Source organism: Lactuca serriola, chromosome 4 (assembly GCF_051521515.1).
Source record: "Lactuca serriola cultivar US96UC23 chromosome 4, Lser_US96UC23_V15, whole genome shotgun sequence".
In the NCBI taxonomy this organism is placed as follows: Eukaryota; Viridiplantae; Streptophyta; class Magnoliopsida; order Asterales; family Asteraceae; genus Lactuca; species Lactuca serriola.
The window spans coordinates 151822475-151849042 of record NC_136411.1 but is presented as its reverse complement, the minus strand read 5'-3'; the positions used below and the strand labels follow the sequence as shown (position 1 = coordinate 151849042).

The window sequence follows — 26568 nt, the reverse complement described above, 5'->3', positions numbered from 1 at the left end:
TGAGTCGACGGGTTGACTCGGCGAGTAGAGTCAATCAGGAAGGTTTACTTTGGAAAGGACATTGACTTTGACCTGTTTGACCTTCAGGGGTGTTATGTATTTTGGATATTTATGTCATGGTCCATTGATGGCATCAGGTGTTGGAGTTTGGAGTAGTGCTTCGGGCAAGTGCTTTCATGGTTCGGTTCGGCAGTTGCAAGGTGAGTTATCCTCACTATATCAATAGGGTCTAAGGCACCAAGGCTAACCCTTTTAGTTGTTATCTTGGTTACAGTATGCTACATGTGGTTATGATATATTAGATCGGTATCCGGATAGACAGTATGTTGTCATGCTCTTATGATCCGTTAGGATTGGTATGTTAGTGACCTGGTTAGGTCGGTGTTTGGTTATGAGAGATTACTATGATCGATGATCTGTGAGATAGTTATATCTGATATCTGTACACATACTGTTTGATGTGCTTATTGATCTGATTAGATTGGCGTCCTGGTAATTAGGAAACTATTATGTTAGTGACCTGGTTTTGGTCGGTATCCTGGTATATAGGATGATGCTATGTTAGTGACCGGTTAGGTCAGTATCCTGGTTAGGATGTTGATATGCTTTATGATCTGCTAAATTGATTTGTTTGTCTATGGACTGTTATGTGATTACCTGTTATATGGGCACATGGTTATTTGCTTGATGTTTGGGTTGAGGCGGTCCTGCTTTGTGTTGAAGGCCACCATACCCTACGAGCGGTCCGGATAGATTGTAGGCCCGTATGGCGGTCCACTCATACCAAAGGCTCGGGATAGATTCAGACACACTGAAGGCCCGGTGCGGGCGATCTAGTCATACTGTAGACTCAGAGAGTGGACTAGGTGGACTAAAGGCCGGTTGAGGGCGGACCAGTCACACTGCAGACTTGAGAGGCATGGTTGTTCTGTATTTTGATATGATATGATATGATTATGGTTGTATGTGGTTGGTATTTTGGGGGAAACTCACTAAGCTTTCGGGCTTATAGTTTTAGTTTATTGTTTCAGGTACATCAGGAGATTGTGGCAAGCCAAAGGCGTGACTGTACCGCTCTTCATATTTCATGATTTTGTGACTTGGTTCTGGGGATACTATGATGTTTAAACTATTTTGAAAACAAGTTGTATAACTTAATGGTTTTTGAATGGGTTAAAATGTTTTAAATTGGCTTGAATTTTATGGGTTTACACTTCCATAAGGATCTTATGCATGAAAATTGAAGTACTTAGCCCTTTGATATCGGCTATAGTCCACCCAATAGCTTCCTTATACTCCTTCAAAGTGGTGACAAGCTCTTCTTCTTCTTCTTTTGTTGTTAACTTTGTGGAAATAATCACTGGCAAAGTCTCTTTCTCTCCAAGATATGCATACTTGAGATGCTCAGGTAAAGTCTTGAGCTCAAATTCTGGTGCCTGCTTAATAGAGGGAACAAGTTTCTCATTAGGCATCGATCATTTCAGTTTCGGAACATCAAACCTCATTTTCTTCTTTTGATCCATGCAAGATACAACTTCCATAATCTCTTCATCAATTTTTAATTGCTTAGCAAGTTTTTCCACTCCATCCTTTTGAAGATTTTTGTCTAAAATGAAAGCTAACACATCGAGATTAGACAAATCAAAACACTCTTCAGTGAATGGTTCAATAACATCCGCAAAATTCAAAGATGAAATATCACTTGGATATCTCATAGCATCATAGATATTGAAATTTATCACTTCTCCATCAAATTCCATGGACAATGTACAATCATAAACATCAATTTTTGTCCGGGCTGTTTTCAAAAAGGGTCTTCCTAGAAGATTTGAACTCAAATTTGGTGAGTCATCATCATCCATGTCAAGGACATAAAAATCTGCTTGAAATACTAGTTCATTCACTTGGACTAACATGTCTTCTAGCACACCTTTTGGATCTACTAAAGATCGACCAACCAATTGAATGATCACCCCGATCTTCTTCAATTTGCCAGTATTTAATGTTTTAAAAATGGAATATGGCAAAACATTGATAGAAGCTCTAAGGTATAACATAACTCGTGGAACATGAAGATTACCTAACTTGCAAGGAACCGTGAAAACACCTGGATCCTTATATTTTTGAGGTAGTCTTTTCTGCAACACTGCAGATACATTTTCACCTACATTGAACATTTCATTCCCTTTTAATCTTTTCTTAGATGTGCATAATTCCTTAAGGAATTTAGCATACCTAGGGACTTGTTTGATGGAATCAATAAGAGGAATATTTACCTAAACCTTTCTGAACATCTCCATGATCTCATTGTTTTCCCTCTCACGCTTTGACTTGCTTCACCTTGTGGGAAATGGAGGAGGAGTGACTTTTACTTTATTGGGAACTTGCTTTGAAGGTGCTTTCGACTTCTCTTCTTCTTTCTCTAACTCCACCTCTTCTTCTTCTTCAATCATCTTTGGACCTTCATATTCTTTTCCATTTCTCAAAGTGATGGCACATGCACTATGCTTTGGATTCTTTTCTGTTTGTGCGGGTAGTTTGCCTTGTGACTCCACTTTACTAACAAAAGTGGCAAGGTGAGTCATTTGTTGCTCCAAAGTTTTGATACTTGCCTTGGTCTCATTTTGAAATGTTTGAGTACTTGTCGCTAAACTCTTGACAATGTCTTCCAAAGACATTCCTGATCCGCTTGAACTACTTCCTTGTTGCTTGTTTTGAGGTTGGAACTGAGATTGATGAGGAGGTTGATTTGGCTGGAAATGTGGTTGATAATTTTGTTGGTGATGCATTTGATTTTGAAATGGAGGTCTAGGTTGATAAGGTGGTGGCCTTGGCTGGAAATTGGTATTGGGTTGGTGCCAATTTGGATTAATTCTTGGCTAAGAGTTTCCTTGTTGTTGACTAGAAAATCCCATAGCTTGAACTGACTCTATATCTTTTTGTAACATCAGGCACATATCAGTGGTGTGTCCAATTTGGGTACACATACCACAAGGTCTAACTGATAGTGGATGCACACCCTTGTCCTTAGCAAGCATCATCACTACTTTAGTCAACTCAGAAAGTTGACTCTTAATTTTTGGGGTAGAAATTTCTTTCACTCCTCTTGGTGCATCACTGTACCATTCTTTTTCTTGAGTTGTATGCTTGGACTTTTCTGCCATATTCTTGAAAAGAGATCTGATTTATGTTGGAGTTTTATCAGCTATTGATCCACCACTTGATGCATTGAGCAATCTTTTATCCCAAGATGACATTCCTTCACAAAAATATTGCAACAATTGATACTCTAAATTCCCATGTTTTGGACATCTTGAACATAACTTCTTGAACCGTTCCTAGTAAGTGTGCAACGCTTCTCTCTTTTGTTGCTTGATACCAATTATTTTCATGCGTAAGGCTGAAGCTCTCATTTCTGGAAAATATTTGTCCAAAAACATTCTTGCAAGTTCATTCCATATTGTGACTGACCCCGTTGGTAAGTCATATAACCACTCCTTGGTTTAATCTTGTAAACCAAAGGGGATGCCCTTAACTTGATTTGATGTTCAGTTACTTCATATGGCTTCATACCCACACATAAAACATGAAATTCCTTAAGGAATTTATGTGGGTATTCATTCTCAAGACCATAGAATGAAGGTAACAAATGAATGAGTCCGAATTTGAGTTCAAAGTTTATTGCTGTAGGATAATTGATGCATAATTATTGTTGGGTAACATCTTGAGTGGCCCACTGTCTAAAGGTTTATTCAGGTGGTGGATTTGGGTGATTTTGGTTTCCTTCATGGTTGTCTCTCATGGTAGGAGTAGGGATAAAAGTATCAGATTCGGGTAAAGGTAAAGATGGGGTAGAATTTTTGGATGTTGGTGAAGATGTGGTGGATAGATTTGACAAAGAAGCTCCGGATTGTTGTTGTTTCTTTAAAAGTCTGGCTTGCTTCCTTCTCTGTTTTGCGGACTTCTCTATCTCCAAATCAACTGGTAAGGTGTACCTGTGCAAAAAGATCTTGGCATAAGCAATTAGTACTACTGTATCCCCGACAACAGCGCCAATTTGTTTGGTGGTCAAACCAACAAATAATGGGATAAAATAATAATAATAAAATGAAAATCACTGATACTACTTACACTAAAGATAGTATAGAGTAAGCAGGGTTGGTCCACAAGAATACAAAACTTTTTATTTAAGAAAATTTTCACACATCATACAATCAATGTTAAAGTGGGGGGTTATGTTTGAATTCAAATTAAACTTCATAAATAAAACAAGATTTATAATAAAATTCAATAAAAGAAATACATTTCCGATTCTGATTCCTTTACACATGTTGTGTTGTAAGGTGTAATATGTCTGTAATTTATGTTCAATCTAGGTTGGTAATTTAGATATTAATAAACTCTAATATCCAAGTTGACAAAAGTGTTTCATTCAAAGCATGTTCTTCAAATAAAACTTCATTTAATTTATTCAATTCAAATAAGCTCTTGCATCAAATCATTAAATGAAATTAAGTTCTTGCAACAATTACCAATAATATCCAACATTCCTCATAAGTTCGGGAATATGAACATCTAATCTTTGATTACACTAATTTTGATCTAATTACAACCAATAAAGTGCATGTTACTAACATAAAATCATAAAACATATATGAATTTCCGAATTTGATTAACGAGATTGATAAGAACCCTAGTTCATTGATCAAGTGAAAAGAGAACCAATCAAACATATATTTAAGACCAAATCAAAGATTACTAGATGATAAACATAAATTCAAGTGAAAATTACAATCTAACAACAAACAATTAACAATCTAGAATCGGAAATGATAGAGAAATCAACCACACATGTCTAAGTTAAATGACAAATTCAACAAGTTTGATCTTCAAATTAACTTACAAGAAGCAAATTAAAGTGTTTCCTAGATCACGTCTTCATGTGCTAGTAACCAAAGATAAATCGAAAGTTAAAATTTGAAAATCCATCAGATCACGTTACACGACCTGTGTAACGTATGCCTTGCTGTTACATGGTCGTGTAATGGCCTTTCTGTGCTGAATTACTTACGAAACACGGCCGTGTAATGTATGCCTTGTAAAAGCGCGAACCGTGTAATGCAGTATAAAATAGGCATTTTCTGATTTTCTGATTTTCTTCAATTTAGCTCCGAAAATTTCAAAATTTCACCGAGAGCTTCCCTTGACCATCATGCTCCAATCTTCAAATCACCCTGAAACATCCACAAAAAATGTTGAAATATCGATAGATCCTTGATCACGTCCCTAAATGCAAAATGTATGTAAATTACACTAAAAATACAATGCAATGCTATAAATAAACATGAAATTAACCTATCAAAAGATGCAATTATTGCACCTAATAGTTGGTTGCCATTTATGATAGTTGCTTATAGTTTACAGGTAAATGTTGAATGGATGAGAATGACCAATATGGTACTTCTTGAGTACATATTAATGATTAAAATGGACCTTATATTTAAGCAAGTGTGTAATAGTGGTCTACATTTGACAAATACAAAATGGACCACATAAAAAAAACAGTTACATATAATAAATCTCATTATATAAAAAGACTACCACTTGTCATTGCATTAGATTAACTAAGTGATACCATTAAAGGGTAGCACTTAAAAAAATTCCTTGCAAAAGAGTCTTGGTAATTCCGAACAAAACCTGCCTACTAATATAGGGAACATCATCCATAAATCATCAACCAGGGCTGTCAAAAAATGGTTAGAATACTAACACAACATACTAACTACATATATTAATCACCATAGTCCCCACAATTTCACTTTAATTACTAGACTTAAATAACCAAACGAACAACCCCACCACAACACGCGGAGAGTTCTTCCCTGCTATCCAACTACTCATTCATTGACCTGATTAGGATTTTATCTAAACCTTCTGGTAGCTCATCATCCGTCCACAAAAATTAATCACAATTTTTGAACTCCGTCTGCAAATGAAGACATGTACATGATGGTTACATCAGCAAAGTATAATATCAATAAGTAAACAAATTTTTAGTGCATAGTCATAAAAACCACTGTCATTACACTGTTAGGGTTTCTTAAGACGAACCTAAACATTTAAAATGCTATAAAAGCAAACTTTTCTTTGAAATTTATAACAAAATTGAAATATCGGAAACTAACCAATCTATTCCGATAGTTCCAAAATCGGAGACTCGAATTGTGGTATTTCCAGCTCGTTCTTTCTTTAGATAGCTTATCACAATCATGGGTTTTTGCAACATCCAAATGTTGGAAGTTTGAGATTGACAAAGGTGGGTTTCAAGATGAAGAGATCGATGAGGAAGACAACATTAATCGAGAGAAGTTACTTGGGAAGCTTAACCGGTAAGGGAACAAAGAAATCGTGTGTGATCCAAATCAGGGTGTTAAGCATTTGTTAAATAACGGACCATTGACATAGAAGTCCATGTGTAGTTAATGTGGCAGTTTGTGTAACACCGTAAATTTCAAACCAAAATTTTCAATTTAAAAGCACATTTATCACAATTATAAAATCACAAAATGTCACAATTTCAAATCATTAAATCTCATATCCAAAAACTGTATATATCAAAACTCCAGGATCCTCTCAATTTAACTATGTCTCTGATGTGTGTACAATCAAGCCGGTGCCTCCCGCGATCCTGAGAAAACCGGAAACACATAACACATAACACATAACATGGTAAGCACAAAGCTTAGTGAGTTGCCCACCACACACACAACTCATTAACCACTTGAGGCTATATCACTTCAAAACCCTCCGGTCAGTGTGTCTCAGTGGGACCCTCCAGTCCCACAGTTCGTTGGATCCTCTGGTCGGGTCTGTAAAACTCCGCATAACATAAATCACAAAGACATAATGCACAACATACAACATAATGCAGGATAACATAATACTCCATGTAAGCACATAAGACCCTCCGGTCACACATAAGTACCACTCTAGGTAAAGTATAGTGAGAAGACTCACCTCGATAACAAGCAAGCATCCTCGCACTCGAACCTCGATCTAGCCCCCGCCTAACACATAGGGTAGTTATCTTAATAAATACTCAATTGTCAAATCTAAATAACTAAACACTACTCCTTTCTTTCTAACTCTCGAATTGGGTAAAAGACCATTTTACCCCTCCATGGCCTCTAATACTCATGTAGACCAAACCCATAAGTCAAACTCGAGTCAACAATTAATGTTTGACCCGAATCGTCAAGTGCACTCTTGCAAGTCGTTGAGTTCCCTCGTTCCCTCAGAAGTCTCAAGAAAGTCCAGCTTAACTCGTCGAGTCCCGCAACTCACCGAGTTATCTCATGATCAAGCTCATCGGGACAAACCCTCACCGACTCATCGAGTCACGCCATGGACTTAGTGAGTCCCTTCGATCTGATTCCTCATTCAAACAATTTAAGGAAGATCTATAACCCCACACTCCAGATCTATCCTCCTAAGGCTCGAAAAGAACGTAAATCTGTAAGCTTTACGTTAATGCATGGCATAAAAGGCTCATAATGCCAAAACATGCTTCAACAAGGGCTAGATGCACAAGATCTTGCTTTCAATTCAATAAAGTTCGGGTCTCTGGACTCACAAGGCCACTCATAGTCCAAATCTGAGGTTCCAACCTTGTCACACCCCAAAACCGGAACGGCGGAAACGTTCTGGGGTGGATGACGTCATGTCAAGTATCACAACGTATGCAGTATAGTAATCAAAGTACAACAACCATTGCATTAATAGTAATAATTTTACATAGGTTACATTGCATAGAAACATCAAAGTAATAAAGAAACTAATATAGATGCAGCTCGGTACTAAACTGTCTTCAACAAAAGCTCCTGAGATGTACCTGTCTATTGCTGACCTGAGAATACAAGTTATTTTAAAAGCGAGTATCAGCATTTTTATAAATGCTGGTGAGTTCATTAGCATTTAGTGTCATTTGTGTAAGTAAGCATTCTATTTAAAATAACTTTATAAAAGTAGTAGTTTAGAGTCTACGGTGTATTAGAGTCCTTTCCAGAAAATCCTATATTTTCTAATTAAAAGCAGTCTTCTAGCAAGACTCGACAGAGTTATGTTTTCAAGAGTAATTTACCCTGACATACTATCATTACCAAAATACGATATTGATTTTAAAGGAAGTAGGAGAATATCACGAGTAAAAACATTAGGGAAAATAACATATGCCTCAGCAGAAAATACTGCTGACTAAGGCAAAAGAAATCATAGACTCCAGGAGAGTATCGAATGAATGATACGCCTGGCTCAGTCTAACAAAAGGGAATACAGACCCCAGACAGTATCAAATGTACGATACGGGTAGCAAGGTCTAAAACAAAGAAGCACAGACCCAAGACAATATCAAATGAAAGATACAGCTAGCAAGGTCTAAAACAAAGGGTGAATGTGAACTCGTATGTAAGCATGCTGATCGACGGTAGATTATCTGATGACCCTCCAGGTCACGCGTAGAGGTAGTGGCAGTAGTAGTAGTGGCTTTATGTCACCGATGGGCCTTACCGGCGCAGACTGAAGCTAGTAGTCAGGGTGTGGGAGTGTCAGTCCCGTATAGATCTATACACATGTTGTTCGCTCTCCTTCCCAGAGACTCTGGTTACACGGAATTGGCGCTATGAAGCATCGTAGATGCAAATAGTGTGTCACATTCTAAAGTATGAGAGAGAGATATATATAGAGAGAGATAGAGTCTCCTAACTATTCCTATAATAGTTACTAGTGTCCCTGATCTACGAGTGACGATATATTGAGAGATAGAGTCTCCTAAGTCCTTTAAACATTATTTATATAACTATACAAGTACAGGCATGCATTTAATGATGTAGAAACATTTAACGAAGTAGTAGCATTAACGAAGTAGTAGCATATACGAAGTAGTAGCATTAACGAAGTAATAGCATTAACGAAGTAAAAGCATCTAATGAAGTAGAAGCATCTAACGAAGTAGAAGCATTTAACGAAGTAGAAGTATAGAAGCATAGAAGAAAACTTTGATGAAAACTTTGGAAAACCTTTACACTTAAGAAAATTGTGACTTGTTATCCTTTTGTAAAATAAGCTTGAAGATCTTTGGAAATCCTTTATGAACCTTTCATAAACAAGTTTGAATGAAATTTTGATAAAACAATATAAGTAAAGAAAACCTTTGTTTAAAATACCGCTGTATCTGGTTTTGAAGTAAAACATACAGTGCGAGAGACAATTTGAGAAAAGGTGTACACAAGTAAAAACGTTTTGGAAAACCCTTTATAGTGTCATACTTGGTAAAACAGCTGACAGTGTAATAAATCCTTGTGCATGCGGGTTATCAATCACATGTGATTGATATGATAACTGGCATGTTTTAACTTGTATTCCCCCCCCCCCCATAAATGCATGTGAAAACATTTAAAAGGTTAATTCAGGGGTATGAACTGACCTGTTGTAAGTGGATCAGGCGGAGGTGCCGGTTGGGTGTTCGGTGTCAAATAAAGACTTGAACACACTTAGTGACCTATTAACATATGATAACATATGTTTACATACAATTAGTAAATATAATACTAATTAAACATGTATACGCACCCTAAAGTGCGGAAAACACTTTGGTTAACTGTTTGGAGTGTCCCGGGTAACATCTAAGGGAGTGTATGGCCTAGATAGGGAGTTTACTCTTCAAGAGTAAACTCTTTATAGAGTTTACGGCCCTAAGACCATATCCCCATGAGTTTACGGCCGTAAACTCATGGTGGGGGTGTTCTAGGATGCTAAATGGTCTTATATCTCTCATAGAATTAGGCTAGGTCCAAATATAAGGCATATGAAGGGGTTTAAAGCTCTAAATGGACCATTTGAGGAGTTTACGGCCCTAAACAAGGAGTTTATGGCCGTAAGCTCCTATATGCATATTCTTTTGGTGTATTAAGGTCTTAAGTGGTAGAGAATAAAGTTCTATGCATTTTTCCAAGTCAAATGAAGAAGTTAGGGCATCCTTTGGGCACTCTTTGGGAGTTTACGGCCCATGGACCAATTCTAGGGGGGTTTATGGCAGTAAACTCCTAAGTCCATGATTAAATTGAAGTTTAAAGCCCCTACTTCACTTGTGGTTGATTCTAGACATTTTTCCAGGCCATAGGGGGTGTTTGAAGGCATTTCTAACACCTTTATAGGTGTTCACGGCCTATGAAGAGGGGTTTACGGTCCAAGAGTGTTATTGGGCCATAAAATCTTGATTACTCTCCAAAATGTAAGGTTTTGGTGTTCTAAGCTCGAAGGTGTAAGTCTAGAAGTCATATCTAAGCCCTAGGGGTAGTTTAGAGGGGATTTGGGGCTTAAAAACCCCACTTAAGGGTGTTCACGGTCCAAGAGTGTTCTTGGGCTGTAAATGCATGAATTTGCCCCTATTTGATGTCTTAAACACGAATTTGCATGTTAACTAAGCTACACAACAAGTTAGGATAAATTACTTACTAGTTTGGGGCTTGAAACGGGCGTTTTTGGCTCGAAAACAAGTTGTAGAGAGAGAGAGTGTAGAGAGAGGGTGGAAAGAGTGTGAATGGAGTCCACTCCCCCTTTTATAGGGTTTGAGCTTGTGGCTCACTGGAAATCTACTCGATACTGCCGTTAAACGGGGCTTTTGGTCGCACCCGATTAAATGGTCGTGATTTTGACTTGGTTGAAACTAAAATTTTTCAAGTGATTAATTAGGATGTTTCTAATTTGTTTCAACCCTTACTAAGTCATTATAAAAGTCCCAAATTAATTAACCAATCAAAAAGGTTAACGGACACATTAATAAAACGAGGCTTATTAACGGAACGAGGGGTTAAAAATGACGGAATAAATTTCGGGTTGTCACATCATCCCCCCGTTAGAGGGAATTTCGTCCTGAAATTCAGGCTTAGGAAAGGAAGTGGCATAAACAATCAGGTAGAGGTATGTGGTTACTTCGTATTTGGTTGGTCCTCGCACTCCCAAGTGAACTCTGGCTTGTGCTTGTCATTCCAACAAACCTTCACTTACGAGGTGTGGATTCCGTCTCGTGTAGTTAGCGATTTCCTACCGGTTCGTCTACGAAGTTAGCGTTCCCAATGATTTATCTCAAGACGAGTGGGATACAAGGAGTGACATCGGGCAAACACTTATCAAGTCTAAGAAGTGGATTGATTTGGGGTGAAACTTGTGGAATTTCCGAAAGTAGTAGTGGTTTGACGAGGGTTGGACCAATCTTTGTAAAGAGTCTCAGATGTTCCTAAGCTCTTGGAAGGGTAGAGCTCTTCAGAACTTAGAACCTAGTGTACTTCTATGGCGAGATCATCACTGGCGTGATCGCCATTCCGAAGTTCCAAACATTCTCTCTCATACTGGAAGTGTAGTCCTTCAGGTTGGTTCTTAGAAAGCTCGGGTTGTCCTTGGATTCGTGTTTCCTGTCAATTAGCTTTCAGAGGTCTTCTAGATCATCGGATGGATTGCATGTCTACGGGTATCTGTTTGCTGTAGGGTGGCTATCTCAATCTTGTGAAAAATGAACCTGCACTACTGGTTCTTGAGACGTTTTTATCGGAAACTCTTAGGGTCGGGGAGATAGGGTTTCACCAGACGAGTGCTTAGAATTTTTTAAACTTCCCATCATCGTCTAGTTGGCGCTTTCACGACATGATTCTTATCGAGAAAGGATCATGCTCTTACTTGCCTTGCTGTTTCATGAATAGCAGGCTCTGTTCCGGGCTAACACAATCCTTAGAGATTTTCTGAAGTGTTGGACTATCTTGGGAGGTGGTTCTACTATTTCCGTGGGAGATAGTATTCGTGGAACACCTAGTAGTCCAATGACTCTCTAAGACATGTCCTATTCTCTAAGGTGTTAGTTTAGTTCAGTTGCAGAAAGCGCGTGCTCTTGTATAACCTATAGACCAACACCTAGACTGGTGTCAAGTCTATAATATCTTCGGGATCTGGGTTATAAGGCTTAACGCAACTTACTTTCGCACTTTGATCAAGTATTCTTGGCTGTGGAGGTTATCCTGTGGTTCTTGGCATCCTAGTGTTCACTTCGGAGAATGCAGCCTATCGTCTACAAGGCGACGGTGACTTCCTCCACGTAAGGGGGCGGAGTGTCCTAAGCACTATTTGTTAATAACAAGGAGGACGAAGTGCCTGAGTAGTGCGAACATCTTCTGCAACTACTCTTCCGAAGGTTTTGAGTTTTCTCGGTCTAGGTCAAATCTAGTGAGTATAGGGTTCCGCCACTCAGAATTTTAATGTCATCATCCACTCTTCTCAGAGTTTAACTCATCGAAGCTTTCGGATTTCCGGGATATCCGCTGAGATGCTTAATTCGGGGAATTAAGCGTGAATGGATGGTCGTAGTCAATGTCCTTGATTCTCACGACTCAGATTTCTTTACCAATTGAGGGTGTTAGCTACTATGTTGGCTTAACCGGGATGACAACAAATTTCGGATTTGTGGTCATTATAGTAGCTCAACCCACAGGGGTTCTCTTGAATCTAGCTCCCATTCCATGGGATAGGATGAAGGGTCTTACTACGAGGTTCGTGGTAGAGCTCATACTGGGCTTAAGCACTAATACTTGGTGTATGCAAGCCGTATATAATTGAGGTCGGCAGGATGTTCAGTTGTGCGACTCCACCCCAGACCCACAACCCAACGAGGAACAGGTAGTAGGGAGGAAACACACATCTTAAATCTTTTTGATCTCAATTATATACCACCCTTATGCATATACTCAGTTATAGTGGTCTGTCCCATGAGTTCTATCCTCTTGATTCATGAACCTGATTGTGAGGTGCGAAGGGTCTTTCTGGGGGATCTACGGAGTATGCTTCAGGTGGTTATCGTCTTCTGGAATACCTGCAGTGTCTTTTGCTTCGGTTTCTATCTATCTAAGAAGGGTCGGTTAACAACGCGCGGTACCCTTCTCCTGGGTACTTCGGAAGGTTTGAAATAAGAGTGACGACTGACTGATCACATTAGTCTTTATTATTTTTATTTTGATTAGGTTCGGAAGAACCTTTATTTGCCGAAATGGCTACGGTGAAAGTTCTTTTTACACAGCACTAAGGATTTACATATTGTTGCACGAAGTCGAACCATGATTGATAGAGGCATCGAAGTTGGCATACATCGACATGACATAGAATGACGGTCGATAGGGTCATGTGCTGAACGGGCACACAAGTTCTAGGCGTCTCGGGTTTCGTACCGTGTATCACTATCGCGGATACTTGGACCGATAGAGTCGACGCGGAACTATAGATGGTCCTGAGTGTTTCTGAATAGGGTACCTTTCATGAATGGATTCTCACGAGGCCTTTCTATAATCGCCTAACATATACTAGTCATGTATAATTAAGGTGGGGAGAACTGTTGACTGAGCGACTCCGCCCTAAATCCACAACCAAACGAGGAACAGGAAATGAGGCGGCATTCACTCACTCTAGGTCTATCCATCTCAATTATACATGGCCGTAACATATATATCTAGCCATTATAGTTTTACCTGATGAAATTTTAAATTTTATAACAGTGCTGCGACTTTCGCCTTAATGGGGAAGTATTTACATTTAAAGTCAGCCTTTTAATGTTTTCGGTTAGTTATCTGAAATTGAGAGACGTACCAAAATCTACCGGGTTCCTTGATGCTTCTCCTTAAGCATTAGAGTTAGACTCCTCCTGTGTCCTTGTCCTTTCTTTCAGTTGGACAGTCCTTCTTGAAGTGTCCAATCTCACCACATAGGTGGCATACTAGATTGGTCGTCACATTGGTGGTTGATGTAATAAACTCAACCGGGGTTCTGCAGACGTGAGCAGTATGCCCCTTCATGTTGCACCTAGCACAAAAAGTTCCTGACATATGCCATGATGGTGGTAGCTACACTTGCTGCAGTGGGGAAGGTTTCCTAGTTATGGTCTTCTTGAAGTAGGGATGGAAGGGCTGGAAGGGGTATTGACTGTCTCAGCTCGTTGCCCTTCGAAAGGTCCTTGAGCCGAGGTACTTCCCTGCTCGATCTTGAACTTTCTCTTCAGTGGATTTGGTTGAGGTTCTTGGGTGGCTGGGTACACAAGGGTTGGTTGCTGCTGTCCATTACTTGGATCGGAATCCCCGATAGGGCTCTTGCTAACATTGGCGTTGTTAGCAATCAGATGAGCCATGACAGCTGCTATGGCTGTCGAGACTGCAGCTTGGAACGTAGCTTCATCAAATAGGAGAGTAGGTTTCTTGCTAGTGGATTCGTTATGCTTCTTTAGAGGCATGGTTTTTCCTATACGGAAAGGAACACAAGCTGACGAGAGACGATGGTTAACCCTTAGACGTATCTATCCTTACTATATTAGGCATAAATTTTTCCCGTGCCTCGATTATTGGTTGTCTGAGTGTCGACCTACATCCCTATGATGTAGTCCGGGTATTCAAGGTAGGAGTATGAGTATCAGGAAAAGCCATAAGATGGGAGTCGTTCCTACTAAGTTACCATTATATTAGGAAATTTTCACTCTCCGGATTGGAAAGATTTGAGAACAGTTCGGAACGAAGACCGAGGGTAGATAGGCTCATGAAGACTTATGGCTAAACACTCTCAATAGTGGTGTGGGGATCCGCTCTAATCATATTACTTGCAACGGGAAAAGACGATTTACCTAACACATAGCGTGAGTAGTGTAATCACTAACTCACTAAATTGTATTATTTTACAGGTGTATTAGTGTGACGAACACGAGGAAAAGACACTTCTTGGGTTCCATGTACTGGCTCCCTCTGTCTACCTCGTATTTTTGACTGGGACCGGCGTTGGTTTCCTTCGGGTAGTTACCTAGGGTTCTCTTCTCCTATAGACATATTGAATTTCTACTCCGTCTTACTTCTGATTCCGACTCTGGGTGTCATCACTTCATGATGGATGACTGGAAATCTCGGAAGTTTAGGCGAATTTCCCACCGATGTCCATAAAAGGTATAGGCACTTGGTTGTTTCAATAGTCTCAACCTAGTTCATTTATTTCCGAACTGGAAATCTTCTCAATGAACTTCTTCTGGGTCTGAATCAACTCTTCTGCCGATTACTAAAGTGGATAGGGTTTTCTACAGGGTTCGTGTGTAACAACGGAAATTTTTAAATTTTTTTTTCATTTCTTAAAAATATATTTCCATCCAAAATAAGTCATAGAGATCCAATGTATCATGTCATAATACAAATCATATAAATCCCAAGATCATAAATCCTCCATCAGTGTGTACAGATCATGCCGGTGCCTTCCCACGGTCCTCGCTGGTACCTGAAACACATATCACAACAACTGTAAGCATAATTGCTTAATGAGTTCCCCAAAATACAACCTACACACATACGCCTTTCCAGGCCCTGACCTTCCGGTCCATGTGTCTCAGGGGACTTCGGTCCCGACTAGGTAAACGTTCCGGTCCTACCCACGCCAACCTTATGGTCCACATTACAACGCCTTCCGGCCCATAACATATTCGCCTTCCGGCCCATAACATAATTCCTTCCGGCCCATATCAAGCATATCATACATGGCACATATAACGATTAACTTATCACACACAACACATATATCTCATACCATATCTGACCTTCCGGTCACACAGTCAAACCCTTCCGAGTATAGTATAGTGAGAAGACTCACCTCGTGGAAAGTCTAAGATCTCGTGTCCTCGCTAACACCGACCCCGAACGATGGCTCAACCTCGCCTAAACATAAAAATATCATTTATTACACAAGGACTTCCACCACTTAGAACTTTACTCCTTATCATCATTCCTCAGAGGGTAAAAGACCATTTTACCCTTCCTTAACCTAAAGTCCTCAAGTTAACCAAAACCTTAAAAGTCAACAAAAGTCAAATCCTGAGAGTACGCGGGGCGTACGTCGCCAACCCCTCCCTGATCGGGGTCTCCACCCAGTACGCTGCGCGTACTGGAAGTTACGCCCAACGTAACCCCCAGAATCAGCCACTCTTCATTTCTGGTCTTAATCAATTAAGCCATTACTTCCACTTCTAGATCTGACTCTTCTAGTGTGTCTAAACCCACAAAGTCGAGACCTTTAAGCCTTGGCACCGCTGTAAAGGCTCCAACATCACATAACAACCCTTTATTCAAACTCAAGGACCTAGATCTCATGCATGGTGCAAACCCCACGTCCAAGATGCCATTTTTATGAGTCTACAACCCTAATAGATCAGAAATATGAAGTATCTAAGCTTATGGAGGCCATTTTCACAAAAGTCTCCACCTTTGGGACTTAAACCCTAGAAAATGACCTTTTAAGCATACAACATGAACCAAGTGACAAGATCCGAACTTTATACCTAGAAATGAAGCTTTATCCCTTGCAAAGTTCAGATCTACACTTGAGCATCACTTCTAGCCTCTCCAACAAGCTCTTCTTCTCCTTTGCAACCTTGAAATGACACCACCAAGCTTAGAATACACACACAATGGCCTAAGAACGAGGGTACACTATTTTTAGGGTTTCACTCTGAGGGATGGTGGCTGAGAAGACCAGCCACATGTTCCTTTTATAGCCCCATCAAAGGAATTTAGGGTTTGGGTCTGAATAAGTTACGTCGGACGTAACCTTGGGTACGCCCCGTGTACCTGAGGGGAAACGCGTCCAAATGAGGCGCGCGAGTACGCGCATCGTACACCTTGTACGCCCAGCGTACTCGCCTACCATGAAAACCCTAAATCATCAACTTAACCAAGATGTAAGGCCAAAAGAAGAATACCTGGATTTCGGGCTGTTACAATTCTCCCCCACTAGAATCAGACTTCGCCCCCGAAGTCTCATACTGGAAACAACTCTGGATACTGATCCCGCATCTCAGACTCGGTCTCCCATGTCAGCTTGGACCCGTTCCGATGTTGCCACTGCACTTGAACCAAGGGTATTTCCTTGTTCCTCAAAACCTTAACTTTCCGATCCCTGATCGCTACTGGTCTCTCCACATAGTTCAGGCCTGCATCCACCTGAATATCATCCAATGGCACCACTGCCGACTCGTCGGCAATACATTTCCTCAACTGCGAGACATGAAAGGTATCATGAATCTGCCCCAACTCAGCAGGTAGCTCCAACCGGTAGGCTACCCGGCCCACCCTAGCAATTACCCTGAAGGGTCCGATATACCGGGGTCCCAACTTGCCCCTTTTCCTGAATCGTATCACCCCTTTCCAGGGAGCGACCTTTAGGAGGACAAGGTCGCCAACCTGAAACTCGAGCTCGGACCGCCGCCTGTCCGCATAACTCTTCTGGCGAATTTGCGCAGTCAACAACCTCTGCCTGACCTGCTGAATCTGCTCGGTCGTCTGGAGTACAATCTCCGTGCTACCCATCACCCTCTGCCCCACTTCGCCCCAACAGATGGGGGTGCGACACCTCCGACCATACAACAACTCAAAGGGTGGCATACCAATGCTCGAATGATGGTTTTTGTTGTACGAAAACTCTGCTAAAGGCAGATAGGTGTCCCAGCTCCCTCCAAAATCCAAAACACATGCACGAAGCATATCCTCAAGCGTCTGAATCGTCCGCTCGCTCTGTCCGTCTGTCTGCGGGTGGTATGCGGTACTGAAATGCAATCTCGTACCCAACTCCTCATGAAACTTCTTCCAAAACCTGGAAGTAAAACGCACATCACAATCAGAAACAATCGACATCGGAACCCCATGCCGCGATACCACCTCCCTCATGTATAATTTCGCCAACTTCTCCGCAGAAGAGCTCTCGCTGATGGATAGAAAATGAGCGCTCTTCGTTAATCTATCCACGATCACCCAAATCGCGTCGACTCCCCTCGCAATCTGCGGCAATTTGGTGATAAAATCCATGGTAATCTGTTCCCACTTCCATTCGGGAATCTCTAGCGGCTGCAACTTACCGTGCGGACGCTGGTGCTCAGCCTTAACCTGCCGACAAGTCAGGCATCTCTCAACAAACCATGCAACATCCCTTTTCATACAGGGCCACCAATACTCTTTCCTTAGGTCCAAATACATTTTTGTAGCCCCGGGATGAATCGAGAATTTCGATCGATGCGCTTCCTCCATCAAAATAGTACGCGTACCTCCCACAAACGGTACCCAAATCCGACCCTGAAAAGTCATAAGCCCTCGACCATCCGTAACGATTCCTGATACCTGACCCACAACCTGCTCCCTCTACATAAGCACTGCCCCTAAACCCGATATAGATGCATCACAGTACACCATAAAATCCTCCATCCCTTCCGGGAGTGCAAGCACCGGGGCCTCGCACAATTTCCGACGAAGGGTCTCGAATGAGGACTGCTGCTCCGGTCCCCACGAAAATGCAACACCCTTTCGGGTCATCCTAGTAAGTGGCACGGCGATCTTGGAGAAATCCTTGATAAACCTGCGATAATATCCAGCCAAACCCAGAAAGCTCCTGATCTCTGTGGGCGATCTCGGCACTTCCCATCTCATCACCGCCTCTATCTTGGCCGGATCGACCAAAATCCCTTTCTGGTTAACGAGGTGCCCTAAGAACTGGACCTCTCGTAACCAGAAATCACACTTGGAGAATTTGGCATACAGCCTGTCCGACCTCAGAACTCCAAGAATCTCCCTTAAATGCTCCTCGTGCTGCTCCCTAGACCTCAAATATACCAGAATATCATCAATGAATACGATCACCGACTGATCCAGCATCGGCCTGCACACCCTGTTCATGAGATCCATGAACGCAGCTGGGGCATTGGTGAGCCCAAAAGGCATCACCACAAACTCATAATGCCCATAACGAGTTCTGAAAGTAGTCTTCTGAATATCTTCATCCCGAACCCTCATCTGATGATAACCCGAACTCAAGTCTATCTTGGAGAACCAAGATGCCCCCTGCAACTGATCGAACAGATCGTCGATCCTAGGTAACGGATACCGGTTCTTAACCGTCAACTTGTTCAACTCCCGGTAATCGATACACATCCGGTGTGAACCATCCTTTTTCTTGACGAACAAAATCGGCACTCCCCAAGGTGAACTACTCGGTCGAATAAAACCCTTCCCCAACAGCTCCTGAAGCTGCAAGGATAACTCTTGCATTTCCGGTGGAGCGAGACGATAAGGCGCCTTGGCGATGGGCGCCACTCCCGGAACCAAATCGATACGGAACTCCACTTGCCTTTCCGGAGGCACACCTGGTAACTCTTCGGGGAACACATCCGAAAACTCGCATACAACAGGAACGTCATCCACCGATTTGGGCCTTCCCGCGGCCACTCGAGTATCCGTCACGTAGGCTATGAATCCATTGCAGCCCTGCTGCAAACTCTGCCTCGCCCTGGCAGCCGAACAAAACGCCGACCCACACCGGGTCCCCTTGCCATACACCGTAAGCACTCCCCCACTAGGGTCTCGAATCGTCACCAACTGTCTCTCGCAGTCAATGACTGCCCCAAACTTACTCAACCAGTCCATGCCCACGATAACGCAGACCTCCCCCATCACTATAGGAACCAAGTCTATAGGGAATTTGACACCAAAAATCTCGAGCACACATCCTCGAATCACGTCTGCGGCATATATCACTTTCTCATTAGCTATGGAAACCCTCAGAGGTCGACTCATCACTTCTCGATCAATACCGAGGTGCTGACTAAAATCCAGAGATACGAAAGACCGACTCGCACCTGAGTCAAATAATACTAAAGCAGGTACAGAGTTCACAAGAAAAGTACCTACGCATATTATGAAATAAGCACAACATCTCATAAAAGAACAATAAATACATGAAAGAATACATACCATCCACAACATCAGGCGCCGCGCGGACCTCCTCCGCAGTCAACTGGAAAGCTCTCCCACAAGCCCCCGGGGCCTCGGCCTTCACTGGTCGAGTCTCAGTAGCCCTGGCAGCAGGTGCAGATCCCTGGAGAAGCTGAGGGCACTCGGCCTTCCGATGGCCGGTCTGATTGCAATGAAAGCAAACCATAAACCCCTTGGGGCAATCCCTAGCAATGTGCCCCTCCTTGCCACACTTGTAGCAAGCACCTGATCGAGATGTCCCCTCGTGACCCTTGCCACACTTTCCGCAAGTGCGGCTCTTCTGACCTCCCGTCCTCGAATCGGCGGACTTGGTCCGCTTGGCTGCCGGCTGGGACTGAGCCGGCCGCCGATCTACCCGTTGAGACTCGGCCTCCTCCCTGGCCTGGGTCTTCAACTCGATCTCGCACTTCTTGGCATTCGCATGAAGCTCAACAAACGTCTGGTATGATGAGTTCGATAAAACTCCCGGATATCCCTCCTCAGCACACCCAAATACCGGCTCATCCGAGCCTGTTCCGTGGACACCTGCTCGGGGAAGAACATCGCCCTCTCATGAAACTTCCGCGTGATCACCGTGACAGAATCATTACCCTGCTTGAGGGATAAAAACTCCTGAACCAACCGTTCCCTCTCTACCGGGGGAACGTACTCGTATCTGAACATAGTGGTAAACCTCTCCCATGTCACAGCTGAAACCTCTGCCAGAGTGAAGTTCATCGTCACGAACTTCCACCAATCCTTTGCCCCCAGGCGGAGCTGGTTCAAGGCGAACCGTACCCTCAGATGCTCCGGACATGAACAAGTGTAGAAGCATCCCTCGATATCAGCAATCCATCTCATCACAGCGATTGGATCCTGCGTCCCGTCAAACTCAGGTGGCTTCGTGTTGTTGAACTCCCGAAACAGCAACGAGTCACCTCCCTGTGGTCTGGCAGCGGCCACAGCTGCGGTAGCTGCAGTGGCTGCAGCCTCAGTCAACGCGGCGTACCGCTCATCAAATGTCTCCATCAAAGTGGTCTTAATAGACCCAAACATCTCCGGAATCTCAGCCCGGATCGCTGCAGCCACCTCCTCATGAATCATCTGACGAATCTCCTCGTCACTCACACTGCTCGTACTGGGTCTGTGGCGTGGTCCAACCATGATGCCTCTAAAATACAACATAGAAATATCAGAGACTCTATCGAGCATAATCGTAATCGATAACGCAACCCTACTCAGTCTCCGATACCCAGGGATTCTTACTTGGGTTGCCCACTGACCCGGTGTCTTCGGTAGTACGGGCCCAATACTACCGACTACACCGCATTAGCATTCACCCCAAGTCTTCCTCCCCAAACCCCGGATCCTGAGTACTCTATTCTTGACATGCACTAGCTACCCACTCGCTCTCAAAGCACCTCATAGCAATAGATTTCCCTAGACTAAGGCATCACAAATCAGGCCACTCTAGTCCTAATATGAATACCTAGTCTTCTATCATGCGTATCATATCATATCATATTTCATAACACATATTGTAAGGGTATTTTGGGGATTTTTACCATTCGGGCGCTGGCTGATCGTACACACTGCTTCATCCTTGGTTATCACAAAATCCTTTATAAAAATTTTATGCTTTTGTTTTTGAAATATTTCCTCAAATTCTCAGTTTGAGTTCAGTTACGCCGAAGGTGCACCCGAATCCCTCAAACCAAGGCTCTGATACGAACTTGTAACAACGGAAATTTTTAAAACAATTTTTCATTTCTTAAAAATATATTTCCATCCAAAATAAGTCATAAAGATCCAATGTATCATGTCATAATACAAATCATATAAATCCCAAGATCATAAATCCTCCATCAATGTGTACAGATCATGCCGGCGCCTTCCCACGGTCCTCGCTGGTACCTGAAACACATATCACAACAACTGTAAGCATAATTGCTTAGTGAGTTCCCCAAAATACAACCTACGCACATACGCCTTTCCAGGCCCTGACCTTCCGGTCCATGTGTCTCAGGGGACTTCCGTCCCGACTAGGTAAACCTTCCGGTCCTACCCACGCCAACCTTATGGTCCACATTACAACGCCTTCCGGCCCATAACATATTCGCCTTCCGGCCCATAACATAATGCCTTCCGGCCCATATCAAGCATATCATACATGACACATATAACGATTAACTTATCCCACACAACACATATATCTCATACCATATCCGACCTTCCGGTCACACAGTCAAACCCTTCCGGGTATAGTATAGTGAGAAGACTCACCTCGTGGAAAGTCTAAGATCTCGTGTCCTCGCTAACACCGACCCCGAACGACGGCTCAACCTCGCCTAAACATAAAAATATCATTTATTACACAAGGACTTCCACCACTTAGAACTTTACTCCTTATCATCATTCCTCAGAGGGTAAAAGACCATTTTACCCTTCCTTGACCTAAAGTCCTCAAGTTGACAAAAACCTTAAAAGTCAACAAAAGTCAAATCCTGAGAGTACGCGGGGCGTACGTCGCCAACCCCTCCCTGATCGGGGTCTCCACCCAGTACGCTGCGCGTACTGGAAGTGACGCCCAGCGTAACCCCCAGAATCAGCCACTCTCCATTTCTGGTCTTAATCGGTTAAGCCATTACTTCCACTTCTAGATCCGACTCTTCTAGTGTGTCTAAACCCATAAAGTCGAGACCTTTAAGCCTTGGCACGGCTGTAAAGGCTCCAACATCACATAACAACCCTTTATTCAAACTCAAGGACCTAGATCTCATGCATGGTGCAAACCCCACGTCCAAGATGCCATTTTTATGAGTCTACAACCCCAATACATCAGAAATATGAAGTATATGGAGGCCATTTGCACAAAAGTCTCCACCTTTGGGACTTAAACCCTAGAAAATGACCTTTTAAGCATACAACATGAACCAAGTGACAAGATCCGAACTTTATACCTGGAAATGAAGCTTTAGCCCTTGCAAAGTTCAGATCTACACTTGAGCACCACTTCTAGCCTCGCCAACAAGCTCTTCTTCTCCTTTGCAACCTTGAAATGACACCACCAAGCTTAGAATACACACACAATGGCCTAAGAATGAGGGTACACTCTTTTTAGGGTTTCACTCTGAGGGATGGTGGCTGAGAAGACCAGCCACATGTTCCTTTTATAGCCCCATCAAAGGAATTTAGGGTTTCGGTCTGAATAAGTTACGCCGGGCATAACCTTGGGTACGCCCCGCGTACCTGAGGGGAAACGCATCCAACTGAGTTGCGCGAGTACGCGCAGCATACACCTTGTACACCCAGCGTACTCGCCTACCATGAAAACCCTAAATCATCAACTTAACCAAGATGTAAGGCCAAAAGAAGAATACCTGGATTTCGGGCTGTTACATCATGCGAGAATGGAAATGTCTAAAGAATCCTAAGAGATTATCAACATTTCACTAAGTGATCCATATCGAGTCCTGCTACGACTACATAGGGTATACAAATCATATATAGCTTAGATCTGATAGGCCTTCGAATATGTGTTACTAGTCTATATCCACATCCCAACAAGGAAAAGGAAGTAGAGTGAAACCACACATTCTTAGTCTATGGGATCCTTATTATATATAACCTTGGGAGTATACCCTCTATAATTGTAGGTATATCAATAAGGATCTTTTTAGTTCTTCACACAAGGTTATCTATGGATCCTAAAATACCCCTATGGTATTTTAATTTCTTTTGTTTCTTATCTTCTGAACATGATTTTGGGATTAATGTGAGTCTTTTAGTATTCCAAAATACTCCTATAGTATTTTAAACTTTATGTTTGGCTCTAGCATTCCTAGTTGGTAGGTTTCAGACCTGTTGCAACACCACTATCACTCCCAAGCACACGTTCATCGCATCTCGAATAAATGTAGTTGATCAGGTTACATTTATTCCAGCTTACGATTACATAACTGCCCAGGTTTGACGGTAACGCTCAACATCCAAAGACTTTTATTCTTGTTCTTCTTATGATACTTGTGTTCGAGTGTTTAGATTCTGGATGTTCTTATACTTTGGTACAATATGGTTATATTTTAAAGTATAATTCTTGGTCAGATTGTTTTATCCCTATGTATTTATAGGCTGTATATCTTTTATGAATTGATATACTGAGCTCACTATAAAAAATGCTCTGATACCAATCTGTCACACCCCAAAACCGGAACGACGGAAATGTTCTAGGGTGGATGACGTCATGTCAAGTATCACAACTTATGCAGTATAGTAATCAAAGTAGAACAACCATTGCATTAATAGTAATAATTTTAAATAGGTTACATTGCATAGAAACATCAACGTAATACATAAACTAATATAGTTGCAGCTCGGTACTAAAATGTCTTCACCAAAAGCTCCTGAGATGTACCTGTCTATTGCTGACCTGAGAATACAAGTTATTTTAAAAGCGAGTATCAGCATTTTTATAAATGTTGGTGAGTTCATAAGCATTTAGTGTCATTTGTGTAAGTAAGCATTCTATTTAAAATAACTTTATAAAAGTAGTAGTTTAGAGTCTACGGTGTATTAGAGTCCTTTCCAGAAAATCCTATATTTTCTAATTAAAAGCAGTCTTCTAGCAAGACTCGACAGAGTTATGTTTTCAAGAGTAATTTACCCTGAAATACTATCATTACCAAAATACGATATTGATTTTAAAGGAAGTAGGAGAATATCACGAGTAAAAACATTAGGGAAAATAACATATGCCTCAGCAGAAAATACTGCTGACTAAGGCAAAAGAAATCATAGACTCCAGGAGAGTATCGAATGAATGATACGCCTGGCTCAGTCTAACAAAAGGGAATACAGACCCCAGACGGTATCAAATGTACGATACGGCTAGCAAGGTCTAAAACAAAGAAGCACAGACCCAAGACAGTATCAAATGAAAGATACAGCTAGCAAGGTCTAAAACAAAGGGTGAATGTGAACTCGTATGTAAGCATGTTGATCGACGGTAGATTATCTGATGACCCTCCAGGTCACGCGTAGAGGTAGTGGCAGTAGTAGTGGTGGCTTTATGTCACCGATGGGCCTTACCGGCGCGGACTGAAGCTAGTAGTCAGGGTGTGGGAGTGTCAGTCCCGTATAGATCTATACACATGTTGTTCACTCTCCTTCCCAGAGACTCTGGTTACACGGAATTGGCGCTATGAAGCATCGTAGATGGAAATAGTGTGTCACATTCTAAAGTATGAGAGAGAGAGAGAGAGATAGAGATAGATATATAGAAAGAGATAGAGTGAGAGATAGAGTCTCCTAACTATTCCTATAATAGTTACTAGTGTCCCTGATCTACGAGTGACGAGTGGGAGGACGCCCTTGCTACTCTAGGTGATGTAATGGTCGAGAGCGAGAGAGAGAGAGAGAGAGAGAGAGAGAGAGAGAGAGAGCTTTTATGTCCATATATTTATACATGATGTATAATTAATGATTAAACGACCTTCGGACGGATATCCGATCCCACCAGACCACATCCAAACGAGGAAAAGGAAATTGGGCGAACTAGCCTTCCTAAGTCCTTTAAACATTATTTATATAACTATACAAGTACAAACATGCATTTAACAACGTAGAAACATTTAACGAAGTAGTAGCATTAACGAAGTAGTAGCATTTACGAAGTCGTAGCATTAACGAAGTAATAGCATTAACGAAGTATAAGCATCTAACAAAGTAGAAGCATTTAACGAAGTAGAAGTATAGAAGCATAGAAGAAAACTTTGACGAAAACTTTGGAAAACCTTTACACTTAAGAAAATTGTGACTTGTTATCCTTTTGTAAAATAAGCTTGAAGAACTTTGGAAATCCTTTGAGAACCTTTCATAAACAAGTTTGAATGAAATTTTGATAAAACAATATAAGTAAAGAAAACCTTTGTTTAAAATACTGTTGTATCTGGTTTTGAAGTAAAACATACAGCGCGAGAGACAATTTGAGAAAAGGTGTACACAAGTAAAAACGTTTTGGAAAACCCTTTATAGTGTCATACTTGGTAAAACAGCTGATAGTGTAATAAATCCTTGTGCATGCGGGTTATCAATCACATGTGATTGATATGATAACTGGCATGTTTTAACTTGTATTGCCCCCCCCCCCCCATAAAAGCATGTGAAAACATTTAAAAGGTTAATTCAGGGGTATGAACTCACCTGTTGTAAGTGGATTGGGCGGAGGTGGCGGTTGGGTGTTCAGTGTCAAATAAAGACTTGAACACACTTAGTGACCTATTAACATATGATAACATATGTTTACATACAATTAGTAAATATAATACAAATTAAACATGTATACGCATCCTAAAGTACGGAAAGCACTTTGGTTAAGTGTTAGGAGGGTCCCGGGTAACATCTAAGGGAGTGTATGGCCTAGATAGGGAGTTTACTCTTCAAGAGTAAACTCTTTATAGATTTTACGGCCCTAAGACCATATCCCCATGAGTTTACGACCGTAAACTCATGGTGGGGGTGTTCTAGGATGCTAAATGGTCTTATATCTCTCATAGAATTAGGCTAGGTCCAAATATAAGGCATATGAAGGGGTTTAAAGCTCTAAATGGACCATTTGAGGAGTTTACAGCCCTAAACAAGGAGTTTATGGCCGTAAGCTCCTATATGCATATTCTTTTGGTGCATTAAGGTCTTAAGTGGTAGAGAATAAAGTTCTATGCAT

General features: G+C 41.7%; 1 protein-coding gene across 1 annotated transcript; it reads right to left on the bottom strand.

The window, feature by feature from the left end:
• Positions 1-1475: 1475 nt before the first annotated feature.
• LOC145098915 (uncharacterized) lies at positions 1476-2789 on the bottom strand. The gene is made up of 2 exons (XM_079036506.1): positions 2341-2789; positions 1476-2235 (listed from the first exon to the last, which is right to left on the bottom strand). Exons 1-2 carry the CDS (start codon positions 2787-2789, stop codon positions 1476-1478), a joined length of 1209 nt encoding a protein of 402 aa, XP_078892632.1.
• Positions 2790-26568: the final 23779 nt, after the last annotated feature.